The sequence below is a fragment of the Nelusetta ayraudi genome, unplaced genomic scaffold (genome assembly GCF_046127955.1).
Source record: "Nelusetta ayraudi isolate G7.1 ecotype Tasmania unplaced genomic scaffold, CSIRO-AGI_Nayr_v1 ptg000021l, whole genome shotgun sequence".
In the NCBI taxonomy this organism is placed as follows: Eukaryota; Metazoa; Chordata; class Actinopteri; order Tetraodontiformes; family Monacanthidae; genus Nelusetta; species Nelusetta ayraudi.
This window is the reverse complement of record NW_027466071.1, coordinates 1,021,039-1,036,836: the sequence shown is the minus strand read 5'-3', so window position 1 is coordinate 1,036,836 and position 15,798 is coordinate 1,021,039. Positions and strand designations below refer to the sequence as shown.

Below are 15,798 nucleotides of genomic sequence, written 5' to 3'. Positions count from 1 at the left end.
TCTCGGAGAAAACAAAACCCTCGCTGCGTTTTCAGCCCCGTCTGAGGCGTTCCGGCAAAAGTGATAATTCACTGGCCCCGGCATAATGTGGCTGCTTTAATTGTCCGGACGCCGAGGTGGCGAGGTGCGAGAGATCCGTGGCCCCGCTTCTCATTATCCTCTAAACAATGCCCGGGCGAGGCCGCCAACTTGAAAAAAATACTAGATGTAAAGGCATCCTGGAAGCAGTCGGTGCACCCGTCCCCTAAGCTGCACCTCTGAAATGTAAAGCAGTCTTGTATTGCCCTCAGCTATCAGATTTCCTACTGCTTGTTTCATGTGTCAGCATCCCCTGCGGTGCCCGGCCAGCAAAAAGAATCCAGCTTCCAATCGCTGCACTTAATCAAAAGAGCCGTACCTCCCAAACACCCCCTACTTGCCCCGAAAACACACACACACACACACACACACACACACACACACACACACACACACACATACACACGGCTAGCAACAAGGAGGAAGATTTTTTTTGTTCTCCAGGAAAGGGTTTGTACTGTGATACGGTGGCGGAAAGAAATATTTGGACACCCCGTGCATTTGTGATAAATTGCATTAAGAATCACTCTTAAATCTCCCCAAGTGCAATTTCCTTTAGTTTGGTCACCCACAACCCACGTGCCCCCGTCTGCACGTGCACTGTTCTTTCCAGGTCCAAACTGGATGTTTCAATCGCATCATTTGTTTCCTTCTTGGTACAGCCACATCTTTTTGTTTTGTTTTGTTTTTTTTGTTTTTTTTGCAAAAAAAAAACTCTGTGAAGGTGATTTGAGATTGTTCAAGAAAACTTTACTTCCCACCACCGTACAAGGAGCCCAGGAAGAACGGCTGGTGTTGCCTCGCTAATGGGGATCCTGATGAAAGTTCAACTTAAACCTGCAACTGTATAGAATGTGAGTGTGAATATGTGTTCCAGGGGTAGTGCACTAACATGATTTAAAGTGCTACTTCATTTTATGAAACACCCCTCACAAGTGTTGGGACGTGGTGTTTTATTAAAAAAAAGAAAAGAAAAGAAAAGAAAAAAGTAAAAAAAAAAGAAGAAGCTGGCTATGTGCCTTGATTTGGGAAGCGTGCCTGAGCGATATCATTGAGACGACAGCCCATTTATTATGTGCTTCTGCTCCGCTGGTTTTTTTCGCCGCCGCTCTCTCTGCCGCGCTCCTTTCAAATATGATACCTACTTTGGCGTGCCACAAGTAATTATGAGTGTTTTTTTAAAAAAAATAAATAAAATAAAATAAAAAAGGCAAAAATCAATCACCGGCTCGTCGGTAGGGGGGTAGGAGGCGAGATAGCGCGAGACGCTGATTGCCGTCTCGTGGAAACCGTCGCCCGCCGACCGGAGGCTAAAAAAAATCAACAGCCGAGCTGATTGAGCTCAGCCACCGCCGTTCGGCAGCGAGATGAAAGCCTCGGCTACTGGAGTGTGTTGTCTCATCAAACACGGAAACCTCTGAAAGTTGGAAACCTGGGTTTTGTGCAAATATTTGACTGTGATTCAGGCTTGTGTGTGTGTGTGTGTGTGTGTGTGTGTGTGTGTGTGTGCGCGCACGCAGAGACCAAAGCATATCAGTTACTTAAACAATCAGCCATGCAGGAAAGGCTCCCCAGCTCTGAAGAGGAGGAGGATGACGCAGGCCTCTCAGGTAAGAGACGCTGTCCTGCTTCACATCAAGGCGGGGTTTGGAATAACTGGAGCGTGACCATTGGTCTGCGTGATGACGGTCATGTGGTCTCACAACACAGTTGCAGGATATAGAACAGCGCTGGGACTGGGTTTCATTTTTTATTCTATTTATATGTTTTACTTTGTATCTCCATGTCGTAGATCAGGGGTGGGCAAATGTTTTGACTCGTGTGCCATAATGAGTTCTAATATTTGACAGAGGAGGAAAAAAATATACATGATGGATATCTAGAAAACAAGTGCTTTAATGTCAGTTAAATAATGAACAAAATTATTACAACAAAATTTGTACTTTTGTTTATTGAAATGACTCTTAAAACACTGAAAATGGATGAAATACAACTATTTTATTACTTACTTACTATTAATATAATTTCTTCAAGTTCGGCAGGCCGGATTGGAAAGTTTAACAGGCCGCATGTGGCCCCCGGGCCATAGTTTGCCAATAGTTTCCTGTCATAGATTCTCGCTAGTCTTTCTCAACACTTCAGATCCCCCCCACCCCCCAACTGCAGCCAGCCAGGCGGGTCTCAACGTTTGCCACAAAAAAAAGGAAAAAAAAGAACTCTGTAATTACAGAGGAGATGAAAAGTGATAAGGTAAAATAAGAAGGGATAAGATAAAACTTACCGATTGCAAAAGGAAATGATGATGCCGGAGAATCAGGGACAGATTACGCTGCAATGAAATGACAAAGAAGCAGAGACAGAAATGATGATGCCAAATGAAAGTATTTACCAAAAAAAAAAAAAGGACTTAAGCAGTAACGTAAGAATGAAATTGCAAATTAATAGCGCATGATAGCGGAGGTTGATTTGGAATAGCCGTATATAGAGTTGGGTTAAAAATGTGCACACTCCAAAGGCTGAGGAAGTGGAAGTGAAATGTTGTGGCAGGCTGACGAGTCTCTGTGCTAACAAACAGCGGCGAGCTCGCGATGAGGTGTTCAAATCAAATGCTTTATCAGGCCCCTATTTGCTCTTTTAAGGAATAAATCATTGGCGTGATGAGGACCTGGGGAGGGCCAAACGCTCCTCACATCAAGACCCTTACCCTCGGTAAGAACATTTTCATTATTCAGCGGGCCACAGGAAATGGGCCACCAGACACAAAAGTGGTTGATGTACATTTGCATGGCCTCTCTTATAATTCCCTGTTCATTTCCATAAGATCAAGGGGCCGCCACCCATTAACTCGCTTACAAAGACAAAAGGGCCCCCGAAAGCCCCTCTCACTGGCTGCTCATGGGGCTGAGCCGGGTTTTTTTTTTTTTTTTTTTTTTTTTTTACTTCCCCCCCTCCCGCCAATCAAATCAAAAAAAAAAAGAAGAAGAAGAAGAAGGCCAAGAGCGTCGCCGTCTCAAGTCTCGTCGTCGGAAGGCAAACAGATCGCGTGAAGAAGCGGCGCGGGGACGGCGACGGCTCTGGAAGGCGGCCACTCCAGCGCTGAGTTTTCATTGTTCACCCTCCAAAACACATTCAGGGGCTCGACTCGAATCAGGGGGAGAGGAAGACCCTGATGACAAATGGCCGTCGTATTTTGAATATCGACGACGACGGCTTCATCAGATCTGCAATTGCGACCCCACGCCACCCCCTACCCCCCACCCTCCTCTCGGTCCTCGCAGCGCCTCTTCACTGCCGGGCCCATTTTGGCTGCGGTAATGGCTGGGTAAACGTTATGAGGAATAATCTTCTCTGATTTCATGTGATTACCGGCGGGGCACCACGCTGACACCGAGGGGGAGAGGGGGAGAGGGAAGGAGGGGCGGTGGGGGGTGGGGGGGTGGCAGTCTCTCCATCCCCCCCTCTCCCCAAGCCTGGCCTGGCCCGGCCCGGCCCGGCCCGGCCCGGCCCAGGCTGCCTATTAGCCTGGGGGAAGTGCCTAATGGGGGCCGGCCTCTATTGTGGTCCTATATCGTGGCTGCCACTGCTGCTGCTGCTGCTGCTGCTGCTGCTGCTGCCGCTGCCACCAGCCTCGGGTGACCGCCCTCTTTTCATAAACATGAACCAATTTCCCACTGCGTCTCGCCGTCATGAGCCGATGCGGCGGCGGCGGTGGCCGACTGGAACAAAAGGTCCGAGGAGAGGAGGGGAAAACTCAAGACGGGGCGAGACGAGGGGCCGGACGGCGTCGGCCAGGGCGGCGACTCCGCACTTTCCCCCCTGCCCCTCCCCCACCACCACCACCCGTCTTTTTCTTTTCTTCCGTCCGTCGCGTAGATTTAAGCGTTCCACTTACCGCGGCTGCTCCGTGCGCTTTATTGCCTCCACAAGTGGTCTAAAAGCCCTGCACTTAACCACAAGCATAACACTGTGGCGCGCTCTCGCCTTTCTCTCTGCACGTCTCACCCTGTTGCACCCCCCCCTTCTTCTTCTTCTTCTTCTTCTTCTTCTTCTTCTTCTTCTTCTTCTTCTTCTCCTTCTTCTTCTTCTCTGCCCCCCCCTCCATCCTGCCCCCACCCGCCCACCACCACCACCGCCCACCACAGCGCCTCGCCATCCTACTTGCTAATTATTTGCTTTATTTTGTCAGCGAGCTGATGAGTGACATCAAAAGGGGAACGGCGCTGGACTCGAAATACAAAAATGGCTTCCTCTGTGTTGTCTTAGACAATAATTATGATTTGCCAGTTAAGCCGCGGACTACAGCGGGAGGGATTGTAGTTTAAAGCAGAGGCTTTGGTGCAAAAAAATGCATTTATAGCCCTTTGTGAGGCTTCTCATTATGTGTGGGCCCGATTCATTAAGTAATTGGTTTGCAGTTGTTTACATGAGTATTAAGGCCTTCTATTCAGGGCCTTTGAGAGATACATTGTGCAAATGTTGCATGTTATGAATGCAGAATGAGAGGCGGGGGGCCAGTGCTATTGGCCAAACACTGCACTCGGCTGAAAGGCGAGAGAAAAGCACTGGGTGCTGCTTTGCATAGCAATGACTAGGGGCCTTAATAAGCTTTACAGATTAAATACATGCAGTCTATACAAGATGCAAAGAGATACTCTTAACACATTTATATGTGCTCATTTCACTATTATGGCGTCGGGGAGAATTGAAGTCTTTCATATTCTTTTCTCCGCCGCTCTCTCTCCCACACAGTGTTTTCACTCGGATACTTTCATAGAATGTGCTGTTTATTGTATTATAACTCGCGGGGAAGCGACTGATTTGTCTATTACAAATCTTTTGCTGTCTTTGTGAGGGGCAAAAAAGTAAAATCACTTTGTGGTTGAGTGGGGATGAAAGGAATAATGCACGACGGAGTGAGTCTTAATAAGCAGCTGCACTCCATGTAAAGACCACTTGTTCCCCTTTGTATGCAAGTGCATGCCGCTGCTTCCTCCCGTGCAAAGAATCATTGTGCGCCCCTTTTCTACTGTAGGCATTTCAGACGCCGCTCCTTTCTCATTTTTATTTTGGTTTTTTTTTTTTAATACCTTTTTATTTGCTCCCTGGTTTTGATCCCGGAGGAGGAAAAAAAAAATTGCTTGAACACAAGTGCAGGGACACACACACACACACACACACACACACACACACACTTGCACGCACAAAATACTCCAGCCGTCAGCTGGTGTGATGATTGTTGTGCCTAGTGCCTGCTTGACAAAAACCTTGACTCAACAATTAGTGGTTTACAGCTTTGCCTCGGACAACAGGATGTGCTCAAGCATTCGACCTCAAATCACTCTGTGTCAAAATGAGAAGCTCACCCCACCACCACCACCACACCACCACCCTGTCTCTCTCTCTCTCTCTCTCTCTCTCTCTCTCTCCCTCTCTCTCCCTCTCTCTCTCTCTCTCTCTCTCTCTCTCTCCTCCATCGCTCCGCCCTTGTTGGGAGGCGATGTGTGCGTGCATCTCCCAGCAGCCTGCCTGGGTTGGGTGGAGTGGGGGAGGGGGAGTGAGGGAGGCAGATGGAGAGGGGTGCGAGGGGCATGAGCTAAGAAAAAGGAGAGAGAGAGGGAGAGAGAGGAGGGGATGTAGACGAGAGAAGCGGGAGATAGGGGGAGACAGAGAGAGACGCTATAATAGCGGACAAAGAGGCGGGGAGACGTCCAGCCTCCTGCTTCAGGAACCAAAACACACCAAGTTAACACGCGGCCCCGATCGGGGTCGATTATTTCCCAATTGAAAGTCGCAAATAAGGTGTTTCATCTAGAAAAATATACATTCTGACCCCCCTGACCCCTGCATTGCAGATCAGAATAGGAATAGAGAACGGTGGCATTTATAGGCTCTGGCCAGAGGGGGTCACTGTCCAGCTCTGGCTGCACACATCAGGGTCCTGCCAAGCCAGATGTAAAAATGTACTCAATGTTTAACCCTGTGAGTTCCATGAAAATCCATCGTAGCTTCAGATATGCGCTGATTGTTTCAGGCGCAGTGGTGATTTTTTTGTCAACATCTTCCAATTGGGTGATGTTCTGCTTCACTGTGTGCATGTGAAAGAGAGAGAGAAAGAGAGAGAGAGAGAGAGAGAGAGAGAGGAGGGAGGGGGGGGAGGGAGAGATTTGGCCTCTGCATCCACCTTACAACACACACACACACACACACACACACACACACACACACACACACACACAGACCCGAGTGATCCGCCCATTGTCCGTCCCCAGCGGTCGTCAGTCTAGACTCGGATCACCGGCGGTGAGCAGGAGAGCGCGCGCCGCTGGCCGGTGGCGCCGTCCGTCTCCTCTCCCCCCCTCCCCTCCCCCCCCCCTCCCCCCTCCCCCCCTCTACTGCTCTGCTTGCAGTACTCACTCGTCGCCAGCAGAGAGCACTCACACGTCAGAGAGTGCCCACTCACGGCGCACTCACGCTTGCCTCTCACTGTTTGCCCCCCACCGAGGGCTATATCCTGCTACCCATTCAGGCCTGTTAGAGTACATCTAAACGGAGCCCAAACAATGTTTCTGCGGGGTCATAGCCGGGATGGGAGTAGGAGTTGATGGGAATGATGAGGTGATGGGTCTCCCTTTACCTTTAGACAAGCACCGCTGCACAAAAGTGCTATTGTGATATTAGCATTTGTGTGTGGGTGGCGGGAGCTTAAAAAAAAAAAAAAAAAAAAAGAGCCGGGGTAAATAAAAGCAGTTTTCTAGCCGTGTGTGTGTGTGTGTGTGTGTGTGTGTGTGTGTGTGTGTGTGTGTGTGTGTGTGTGTGTGTAAGGTAGTATTCAGTGCTTGCTAAGCATTATTCCCTCTGCTGGTCCTCACATTCACTAATGTGAGTGTGGGACAGACAGACAGACAGTCACATCTCTCTCCCTCTCTCTCTCTCTCTCTCTCTCTCTCCCTCCCTCTCTCTCTCTCTCTCTCACACACACACACACACACACTCTCTCTCTCTCACTCTCTCTCTCTCTCTCTCTCTCCAGTGGCTCCAAAATACATCTTGCTGTGTGAGTTGGGAATTATTTTCGGCTAAATTTGAATGGCCAGCACCCCCCTGTTCCCCTTTTTTTTCAAACCAATCTGCTATTTTTCTCATATAAATATACAAAAGTGCAACCTTGTCTGTCTGCAGCCTGTTATATTCCCATCTTTGTTTGTGTACCCCTGCTGTCCTCCAAAACTCTTTTACGCAGCATTTTTTGGTTTGATGACAAATCAATACACAGTATTCTATTTTTTAAATATACAAGTGCAATGATGGTGCATTAGTTATGTTTTCTTTTTAAACTTTCTTTCACATACAAGAGGCCTATTGAAGGATTGTAAAAGATGAACTGAACGGTGCATTCAGGAACTTCCCAAACAGGCTTTTTTTCCCCTTTATTTAGAATTCTGTTTCTCCCATAATATGAACCTTTAACCTTTATCTCTTTAAGTTTGCACTCATCATTATTCAATATGCACAGTTTGCTTTGAACTGGCAAAGGAAACAGTTCTCTCTGATTGGACCTATTTAGAAAGCAATGTGTAGCTGCAGGTTCGCCTGCACACTTCCAATTTCTTCATCCTCCAAATGCAGACATGCTTTGGTTGCGCCGTAAACTGGAAAACAACACGGGTTTGAATTGGAGGGGTGGTGGTGGTGGTGGTGGGGATTCACGGAGAACAGATATAAAAACCATTTTTCTCTAAACGCCCTTTCGTCATTGCACAAAAGTGTCATTCGGAAGCGTTTGGGAGCCCAAACCGCAACCGTTTAGGCGGCAGATAAACAACCATACGTAACAAGTGTATAGGGCCGGCGGAAGAATAGAGTGAGGCATTATGGGAGGGGGGAAAAAAAAAGAGGGCATCACAATAGGTGCAATTTGCATCATTTTACACATTACGCTCACCTCTGTCTAGCAGAGCTTGTGAAACGCCGGCCGGGCCCGTCTTACATATTCAGATCATTGCCTCAATTAAGGGGGAACTCTGCACAAGATGAACTGGCATAAATGTTTATGGAAACGGAATATTAGATTGGCGGGGTCACATCCAGACCGGGCTCTCGGCGGTAATAGCCCCGTCTTGAAATCAGTCCTGTCCCTCGCTGAAGTGGAACAGCTGATAGAACATTCCCATCCCGGGGGGAAGTTCAGGGGAAGAAAAGCCTAATTTACTCTTCGCAACAGCTATTATTGTGACAAAGTAGCGGAATTAATCGGATGGGCTGCTATTGCTGTGTTTTTCCTTCCCGGCTGCCGGATGGGTCCAGGCCGCGCACGCCGCAAATGGCCGCGCATCAGCATCTGCGCTTTATCTCTTATGCGTGTGTCTGTAAAGCTGGATATGGATACAGGACACTCACAGGGAGCAGACGCCACTCCTATTGCTGATTCTTTTTCGTTGTTGGCATAAATACATTGAGTTTCACCTTCCTTCCTAAAGAAAAAAAACAACAAACCCCCCACCCCCTTTAAAGACAGGATCACATCATCGCTGGCTTAGCAAAAAAACACTTGTTTCGAGCTGCGTATGGCGGCAAAAAAAAAAAATGGCTACAACAGGATCTTTGTTGCTAATCTGTTGATTGTCATACAGGCATCGGATTAGGATTCTTTGTCCTGAGGGGGAAACAGTATTTAGGGATGATCTAAAGCAAACCCATTATTATTCAGAACCATAATAGCCCTATTATCATCACCATTATATTTTGGTCAATGGTGTCCTATATTTCAGACAATCAGAGAAGCAAAAGAACAAGACCAGAATGTAAGTGTACGTTGATTTTGTTTCATAATAGTTTTTTACCCACTTACTTTCATCCATCCATCCATTATGTTACCCTCTTCTTCCTGAGCTCAGGTTTCACGGGGGTCAGCTGGAGCCTCTCCCAGCTGTCATAGGGTGAAGGCAGGGCGACACCCTGGACAAGTCGTCAGTTACTTCTTTTCACTTTTTTGGAAACAGTTCTGGTCAGACATTGTCACCTTGATACGTTACGTCTCTGTTTCAGGATCGACCCGAAAACACTTTTCATGATGAAGCAGCTCACTGTGTATTCTGACCATATCTCATGCTTACAGCCTCCTACCCCCAAATTGCCGTAGAGAAAATTTGATTGCTGTATTCTGCCATCTTCAGGACAAAGACCAGCTGCTCTCATGAGTTTGAATGGAAAACTTGGGGGTAAATCATCAGCATTGATTTCCCATGATGCATTTCCAAGCAGACCTGCGAGCTAGAAGGGTGGGGGGGGCAAACTTTCTGACGGGTGGGGCCACAATGGGTTCTAGAATTTGACAGAGGGGCCGGAGCAGCAGCAGCAGATGGATGGAGTGTTTTGCTGAGCCACCTCATAGGAGGAATACGTATATCATGGGATATGTAAAAAACAACAACCTGTGCTTCAATGTCTATTGAAAAAGTAACAAAAACAAAGTCAAAACAAAATCAGTGTCCCACGGTGTTTAGCTCTTAATTGAAAGGACTCTTAAAACACTGACAACTGTGGATGAATCGCAGCTATTTTTTACCTACTGACTATTCATATAATTTCGGCAAGTTCGGCAGGCTGTATTAAAAAGCTTAACGGGCCGCATATGGCCCCCGGGCCGTAGTTTGCCCATACCTAGCATCACCTTGCAGCACCCCCACCCCTCTCTGTCACTCCCTTGTTATTATTTTTTTCATTTCCAGCGCCGCTCATCTCGCTCCGCCTCCACACCGATTTGTTCGCATTTTAATCGCCTGGCGTCCGGCGAGTTTCACCAACAGCATGGAGGAGCATCCAGAGTGTCTTGCAGGAAGTCTTCCGCTGTGTGAATATAGAGGTTACAGCCGCTCGGGGGGAGGGGGGGGGGGCAGGGTGTTGTGAGGGGAGGGGTGGGTGATTATTCCGGCGTGTAAGGTATATTGCTTCTGGCGGCGGGCAATCTGTTCTCGGCGACAAGGAAACCACGGCGGCGCAACGTCCTCTTCCTCCTTCCCATTCTGCCTCAAGTGGCGGCGGCGCGGCGATATATAGTTTAGGAGATGGCAATTGGAACGCAGCCAGGCCTCATTTGCTCCATACACTCCATGTACACGCACATGCGCCCAGACTCTTCTTCTTTCTTTTTTTTTTTTGCTGCAGCGAAGAGATGAGAAGATGAGGGTGATTGAGAGGATGGCAATCAGAGGGGTCAGGGGTCGGAATTGACACAGATGGAGGAACACGCCACACAACAGCTACACACACACACACACACACACACACCCTGCTCGATTCAGAGCTCATCTGCTTCAAACTCTTTTTCTTTACCTCCTCTCTTCTTCTTTTTCCCGCCTCCCCAAGAAAAGCAGCAGCGTGGTTTCGATATAGAGGGTCTTAACAAATAAGCCATATGGATGTGCATGCAAAACCTGGGAGATGATGAGGCTATATTGTGGGGCTTGAATGGGACCCTGTGATGATGTAAATTAAAGAGGAGGCCTTTAAAAGTGGACTGGGGGGGGGGGGGGGGGGCTTATTGCATATGCATTGAGGCAGATCAAAGCCTTTTCGGAAGTCACACATTTCCATAGCGATATCACCGGAGCTATGGGAACCTGGAAACCCGGCGTATGGACGAGGTGTTTGACCAAAGGAGTCCTGTGGAAGTGGTTTTTATTTTTCCTGAGGGAGGGGGGGGGGGGCAACTGGAGCAGCAGGTGTCAAGAAACTTCCATGAGCCGTCCCGATGCCTTCACTTATTTAAAAAAATATATTCTTTTTATAGGTGGGCATCAGTGGCGGCATTCTCAATAAAAATGTGCCGTGGCAGTAAGTTTGCAAGGCTGACGATTTGCCTTTTGTGTTTCCAGGACAAACGCAGCTTCCTCCAGGAGTCATTCTGCTCCGCAGTCGAAAGGTGAGTGCAGACACAAGGTCCGCATTCAGCGCTCGGTGCCGCGGTAAAAAAAAAACACAAGGAAACAAAACAAAACGGAAGAGAAGCGGCGGAGTTTTTGAAAGGTTCCCAACTGAATACTGACTGACGTTGCGAGGCGTGAAGCTTTGACGAGAACAACAGCCGTTTTATCAAGTCAGTCAATGCAGCTCTGCCTTTTAAGGGGCAATGAAACGGCCTTCATGCAACATCCAGGTTCTGCAGCGCTTTGGTGTGTGCCGTCGCCTGACTTCAGGCTCTGATGTTACCATTGCAACAAGAAGTGTAGATATGTTTCAGAATACTCACCCATAACAGACAGCGAGTCATAGCAGGAAGTTTCTGACTTAATGTCCACATGAAACTCCAGCGATTCAGATGGCAGGATAGTGGAAACACAATGCCAATGCCATGTTATTTGTTTGTTTTTTGCTATTTGGTAAACTCCCAACAATTATTCTGCATTTCTTTAAAAGGTTGACATAAAACATTGTCAAATAACAACACGTATGAGAACAGCGTTTTTTGCAATGCACTGTACTTCACACTACCAGTTAAACGTTTGGACGCATACTTCTGATGTCATGGTTTTTCTTTCATTTTCATGACTGTTTACATTGTAGATTGTCACTTCGAGGCATCAAAACTATGCGTGAACACATATGGAATATGTATTAAACGAAAAAAGTGTGAAATAACTCAAACAAGGTTTATATTTTAGATGATCTAGAATCGCCACCCTTCATATAAAATATATGTAACAACATATAGAGGTATTTAACTTTTTTGCAACATGAATCCACATATCTTGGTCATATATTTGATGTCTTCAGTATGTACAGTATCTACAGTGTAGAAAGTAGTTGATGTGCAGGCAGGTGAATCTGTCTCTAGTTCAAACCTTTTTTTTTCTTTAGCCCTTTGAGCTAAAGAGGGACCGATTAATACCGGCACCAGAGTCGATATATGTGTCTTTGTTCTCAGAAATGTTATGATTCTTACTTTTTGTTGTGTGAAGGGTTCCGCAGCAACAGTAAATACAGAGCTGAAGTGTATAAACATCATGGCACTTCTTATTAAAAACGCAGCTTAACAATCAATTCACGTCAAAACTGCTGGAAGTCCAAGAGCAAAGTTTCATCATGGACTGCCAGTCAAAAGTGTGGACACACCTTCTCATGCAATTATCTTTTTTTTTCATCTTTACAACTTTCTACACTGCAGAAGACATCAAAGATATGAACAGGATATATTTAATCCTGCAACAAATAAAAACACGTTGAATAACTGTAATATGCTTTTTATGAAACGTGGCTATTTTAAAGTTTTGTATTTTAAATGTGAAACATGTTTGAGTTATTTTTACACTTTTATTGTTTCCTACATAATTCCATGTGTGTTCATACGTAGTTTTGATGCCTTCAGTGAGAAGTTGCAATGTCAATAGTCATGAGAATGAAAGAAAAGACATTAAATCCATAGGGTGAGTCCAAACTTTTGACTGGTAGTGTAGGTTATATTGAGTTAGCCACCTGCTAAGCTAATCTTGGACCATCAGTCTCACGTTGCCACACAGCATATCCACACTTCAGCACAAACACTGGAGTGGAATATGCATATTGATGATGATGATATTCAGATTCTCTGGATTATGTGGATTCAGGTTTGTCCAGCTGAGATCAGATCGGCCGTGCTGCGATGTTTCGCCCCCGAGTGAACAAGCCGGCTTATTAGACCATAAAGTCACGGCTGCACGTAAAAGAAAAAAAAAAAAATTTGAATGCCTAAATCAAAACTCAAGGTAAGTCGCGTCGCATTCAGAGCGCGGCTTTCGTTTTAAGAGGCTGTGTAAAGAAATTATGCGCACAATGCAAAGGGTCACGTTTCCCCTGAACCTGGGAAGGGTAAACATTCTGCTCTCATTATGCGATCTTGTTTTTCTTCACTGCTTTTTTCGTCTTTTTTTTTTCCTTTTTTTTTTTCTCCGCAGCTTTCCTGTGCGACTCCGATGAAAGCAACTCAGACATTGAAGCAGCCTTACGTCCTCAACCTCTCAGCACAAACGCAGATGACTTCGATGACTTCGATGACTTCGCCGACTGATTTTTTTTTTTTTTTTTCAACCACCACTACAGATACTTTTTTTTTTTTTTTTTTTTTGGTTAAAAAGCACTACATTATATCACTGAAAAATATCAGGCAGTTTGAGCTCGCAGTAATTCACCCCGTGACCATTACTTTAGTGGTCTGCATTGTAAAGCCTGTGCGCACTGTATCGCAAAAACAAATAATAAAGTTGACAGCTCTCACGCTGGGTAAAGTACGTGAAGAGTTGTCCAACACTCTGATGTTAACCCTGCTTCAGTCTCTTTATCTGAACAACTCTCCCGGCTCATAATAACAGCTCGAAATAGATTAAACTGATCTTTTAAAGCGATTTGTTTGCACTAGGCTGAAAATCATGCATTTTGAATGCCGCAAGCATCTCCGAGTGCTCTGCCTCCAGCACGCTCGAGTGTAATGATGTGAGTCACCTATGAAATGACAAAGCACAATGGCCACTCTGCACGCCGCTGCGCGACCTGTGAACCCGCTGAAGAGGCCCATCTCCCAGGGCACCAAAGTGTTCCAGCGCCGACAAACTCCCGATATTTTTCCCCCGGAGCCTCCTGGCGAAGCCCCTGCGCGGGTTTGTTTCTTTAACGACGCCGCTCCAGAAACACAAAAGAGGCGCGTCGCCGTCCTGCCACATTATTGTGCAAATGAGCGGCACGGAGCTGAAACCAAGCGGCGGCCATTCGGCAATTTATGAATTTCGCCGCGACTCTATAAATAACTCTGAGCCATTGTGTGGGAGGCCATATTCCCAAGTTTGCATTTATAGTTCATTATGGCCGCAGCGTAAATTTCCAAAATGGCCATTCCGGGTTTGGGGTTGAAAAAAAAGAAAAAGGAAAAAAAAAGACGGCATCCGGTGTCAGCAGGATTCCATTAGTCAGCTTTAGATGACTTTACATGGCTGAACCTTTTAAAGTAGGACTCCACATTCATTACCAGTAATGGCTTCAGACAGCCCTGACCCACCGCAGAAAAGGGACGGTGGCAGAATAATTTGGAGTTTGCTAAAAGGCTCCCTAACATAATATCCATGTTAAGGAGCATGTCAACAGATACTTGTGTGTGACAGATAGCTTGCGGTGGAAGTGGCGTTATATTGTACTGCTATGTACGCACACAATAACATTTTTTTTTCCTTTTGGTAGTAAAAGAAATTACCTTGTCTGATTCATTGGGAAGGCATTGATGAGACTAGTTGTGTAGTCCGCCTGGCGTGGGCGGAAGAGGTTTTTTTTTAATTTTCTTATCCTCCGTTTGTGGTGTAGAAGAACGTGCTGGTTGACACTGTGCGACTATCGGGTTTACGTTCAAGGGCTTGGTGTTGTTTGAAAGTGATCCAACTTGAGTACTGATGGATTTGGTTGGTGTCTTCATACAATTGCGTCTCTAGAATTAGATTAAAAGATTTAAAAAAAAACAACCTTTTAAAAAGATTTCCTTTTCCTCTTTCTCTTTGTGATTTCAGAAATATGCTCCGTGAACTCCCCTGAAATGAGAAAAAGCCCTTTACTTTATTTTGCCTTTCCCACTTTCCAGATTGTGCTAGCGAAAAACAAGCAGCTCTGGAAGTCAGTCAGCCCCTTTGAGGGACAAAAAACGTCTCTTCTGCTAATAGCCACACCCCCCCGTCACGTGTTCATTGGCCCGAAAGTCCAAAAAAATGAAAAATGCAGATATGAAAATGAATAACACAGTACATTTGAAAAGGTAAAAGCCAAGTGGAACAACTCAGACTCAAGCTTTACCGTTTTTGTTTCCATTGAGTGAAGCCTCAAGGTTCCCACGACAAGTACCACCATTTTCAATTCTTTGTCCTTGCGATCACCTTTTTCGTTTTATATGACAATAAGTTCAGAAATGACACATCTGTGTGAAGCTCAGTCAGATTGAGGGTTTTTCTTTTTCTTTTTTCTTTTTTCTTTTTTCTTTTTTTTTTGCAAACTGCCGCACTTAAATTTACGGCACGATTGCAGCCACGTGCGCTAACAGCAGCAACAGCCTCTCGCTCGTCATCAGCTTCCGACGGGATCGGTGACAATCGCAAATGATGTTTTGTTCGCTAACTCGTTTAGCCTTCAGTGGCAGATGAGAAAAGCAATTCTAGTGAAATCTGAGCATAACAACAGTGTGCGCAGTCACGTCGGTTGGAAGCATGCTGCACACGTGCCCCGCTGTGAACCATTCATTGATTGCCCATACACCCTTTCATGCGATGTGTAATAGAAGGCTGCTGCAAGCAGCTGTGCTACATATAGGCACATAGTTCGCATTCTAGCCTAACCTGTTGATGTTGCACCCTGACCTTCACGCACTGGTTATATGTCTAATACACACTTCATAACAGCATATATAATGTTAGCCACGTTGTTAGACAACTTCGATGAAAATAAATGCTCACGTGTCTGCTGGGGGGGAGGCAGGGGTGGTAGCTGTTTTTGTTGATTTTGATTTTGATTTTTTTTTAGGCTGTGACGCACTGCTAAAGTATAGGGATAGTTCTATAAGCAGAAACAGCAAAGAGGAGACGGACCGCATAATTCCCCTTTAAATGCATTAGAATAGCTTGTTGAGAAACGTAACCCTATCGCATCTGGAGTTCTTGGTCTGTCCTTTCAATTTTAAAATGATAAAATTAATATAAACGGGCAGGTCTACTGGCTTGT

At 46.0% G+C, this 15,798-nt stretch overlaps 1 protein-coding gene across 2 annotated transcripts in view; it reads left to right on the top strand.

Moving 5' to 3' along the window:
- Positions 1 to 13,371, top strand: part of kiz (kizuna centrosomal protein) — a 28,849-nt gene extending 15,478 nt beyond the window's left edge. Inside the window, exons 12-15 of one of the 2 annotated variants that reach the window (XM_076027523.1) lie at positions 1,599 to 1,688; positions 2,718 to 2,787; positions 10,953 to 10,999; positions 13,008 to 13,371. In XM_076027523.1, the coding sequence (XP_075883638.1) occupies positions 1,599 to 1,688; positions 2,718 to 2,787; positions 10,953 to 10,999; positions 13,008 to 13,120 (320 nt within the window). In that variant the 3' untranslated portion in view covers positions 13,121 to 13,371. Of the gene's footprint in view, positions 1 to 1,288; positions 1,456 to 1,598; positions 1,689 to 2,717; positions 2,788 to 10,952; positions 11,000 to 13,007 lie in introns of those variants that run through there. The other variant, XM_076027524.1, reaches the window with a different exon arrangement.
- Positions 13,372 to 15,798: the final 2,427 nt, after the last annotated feature.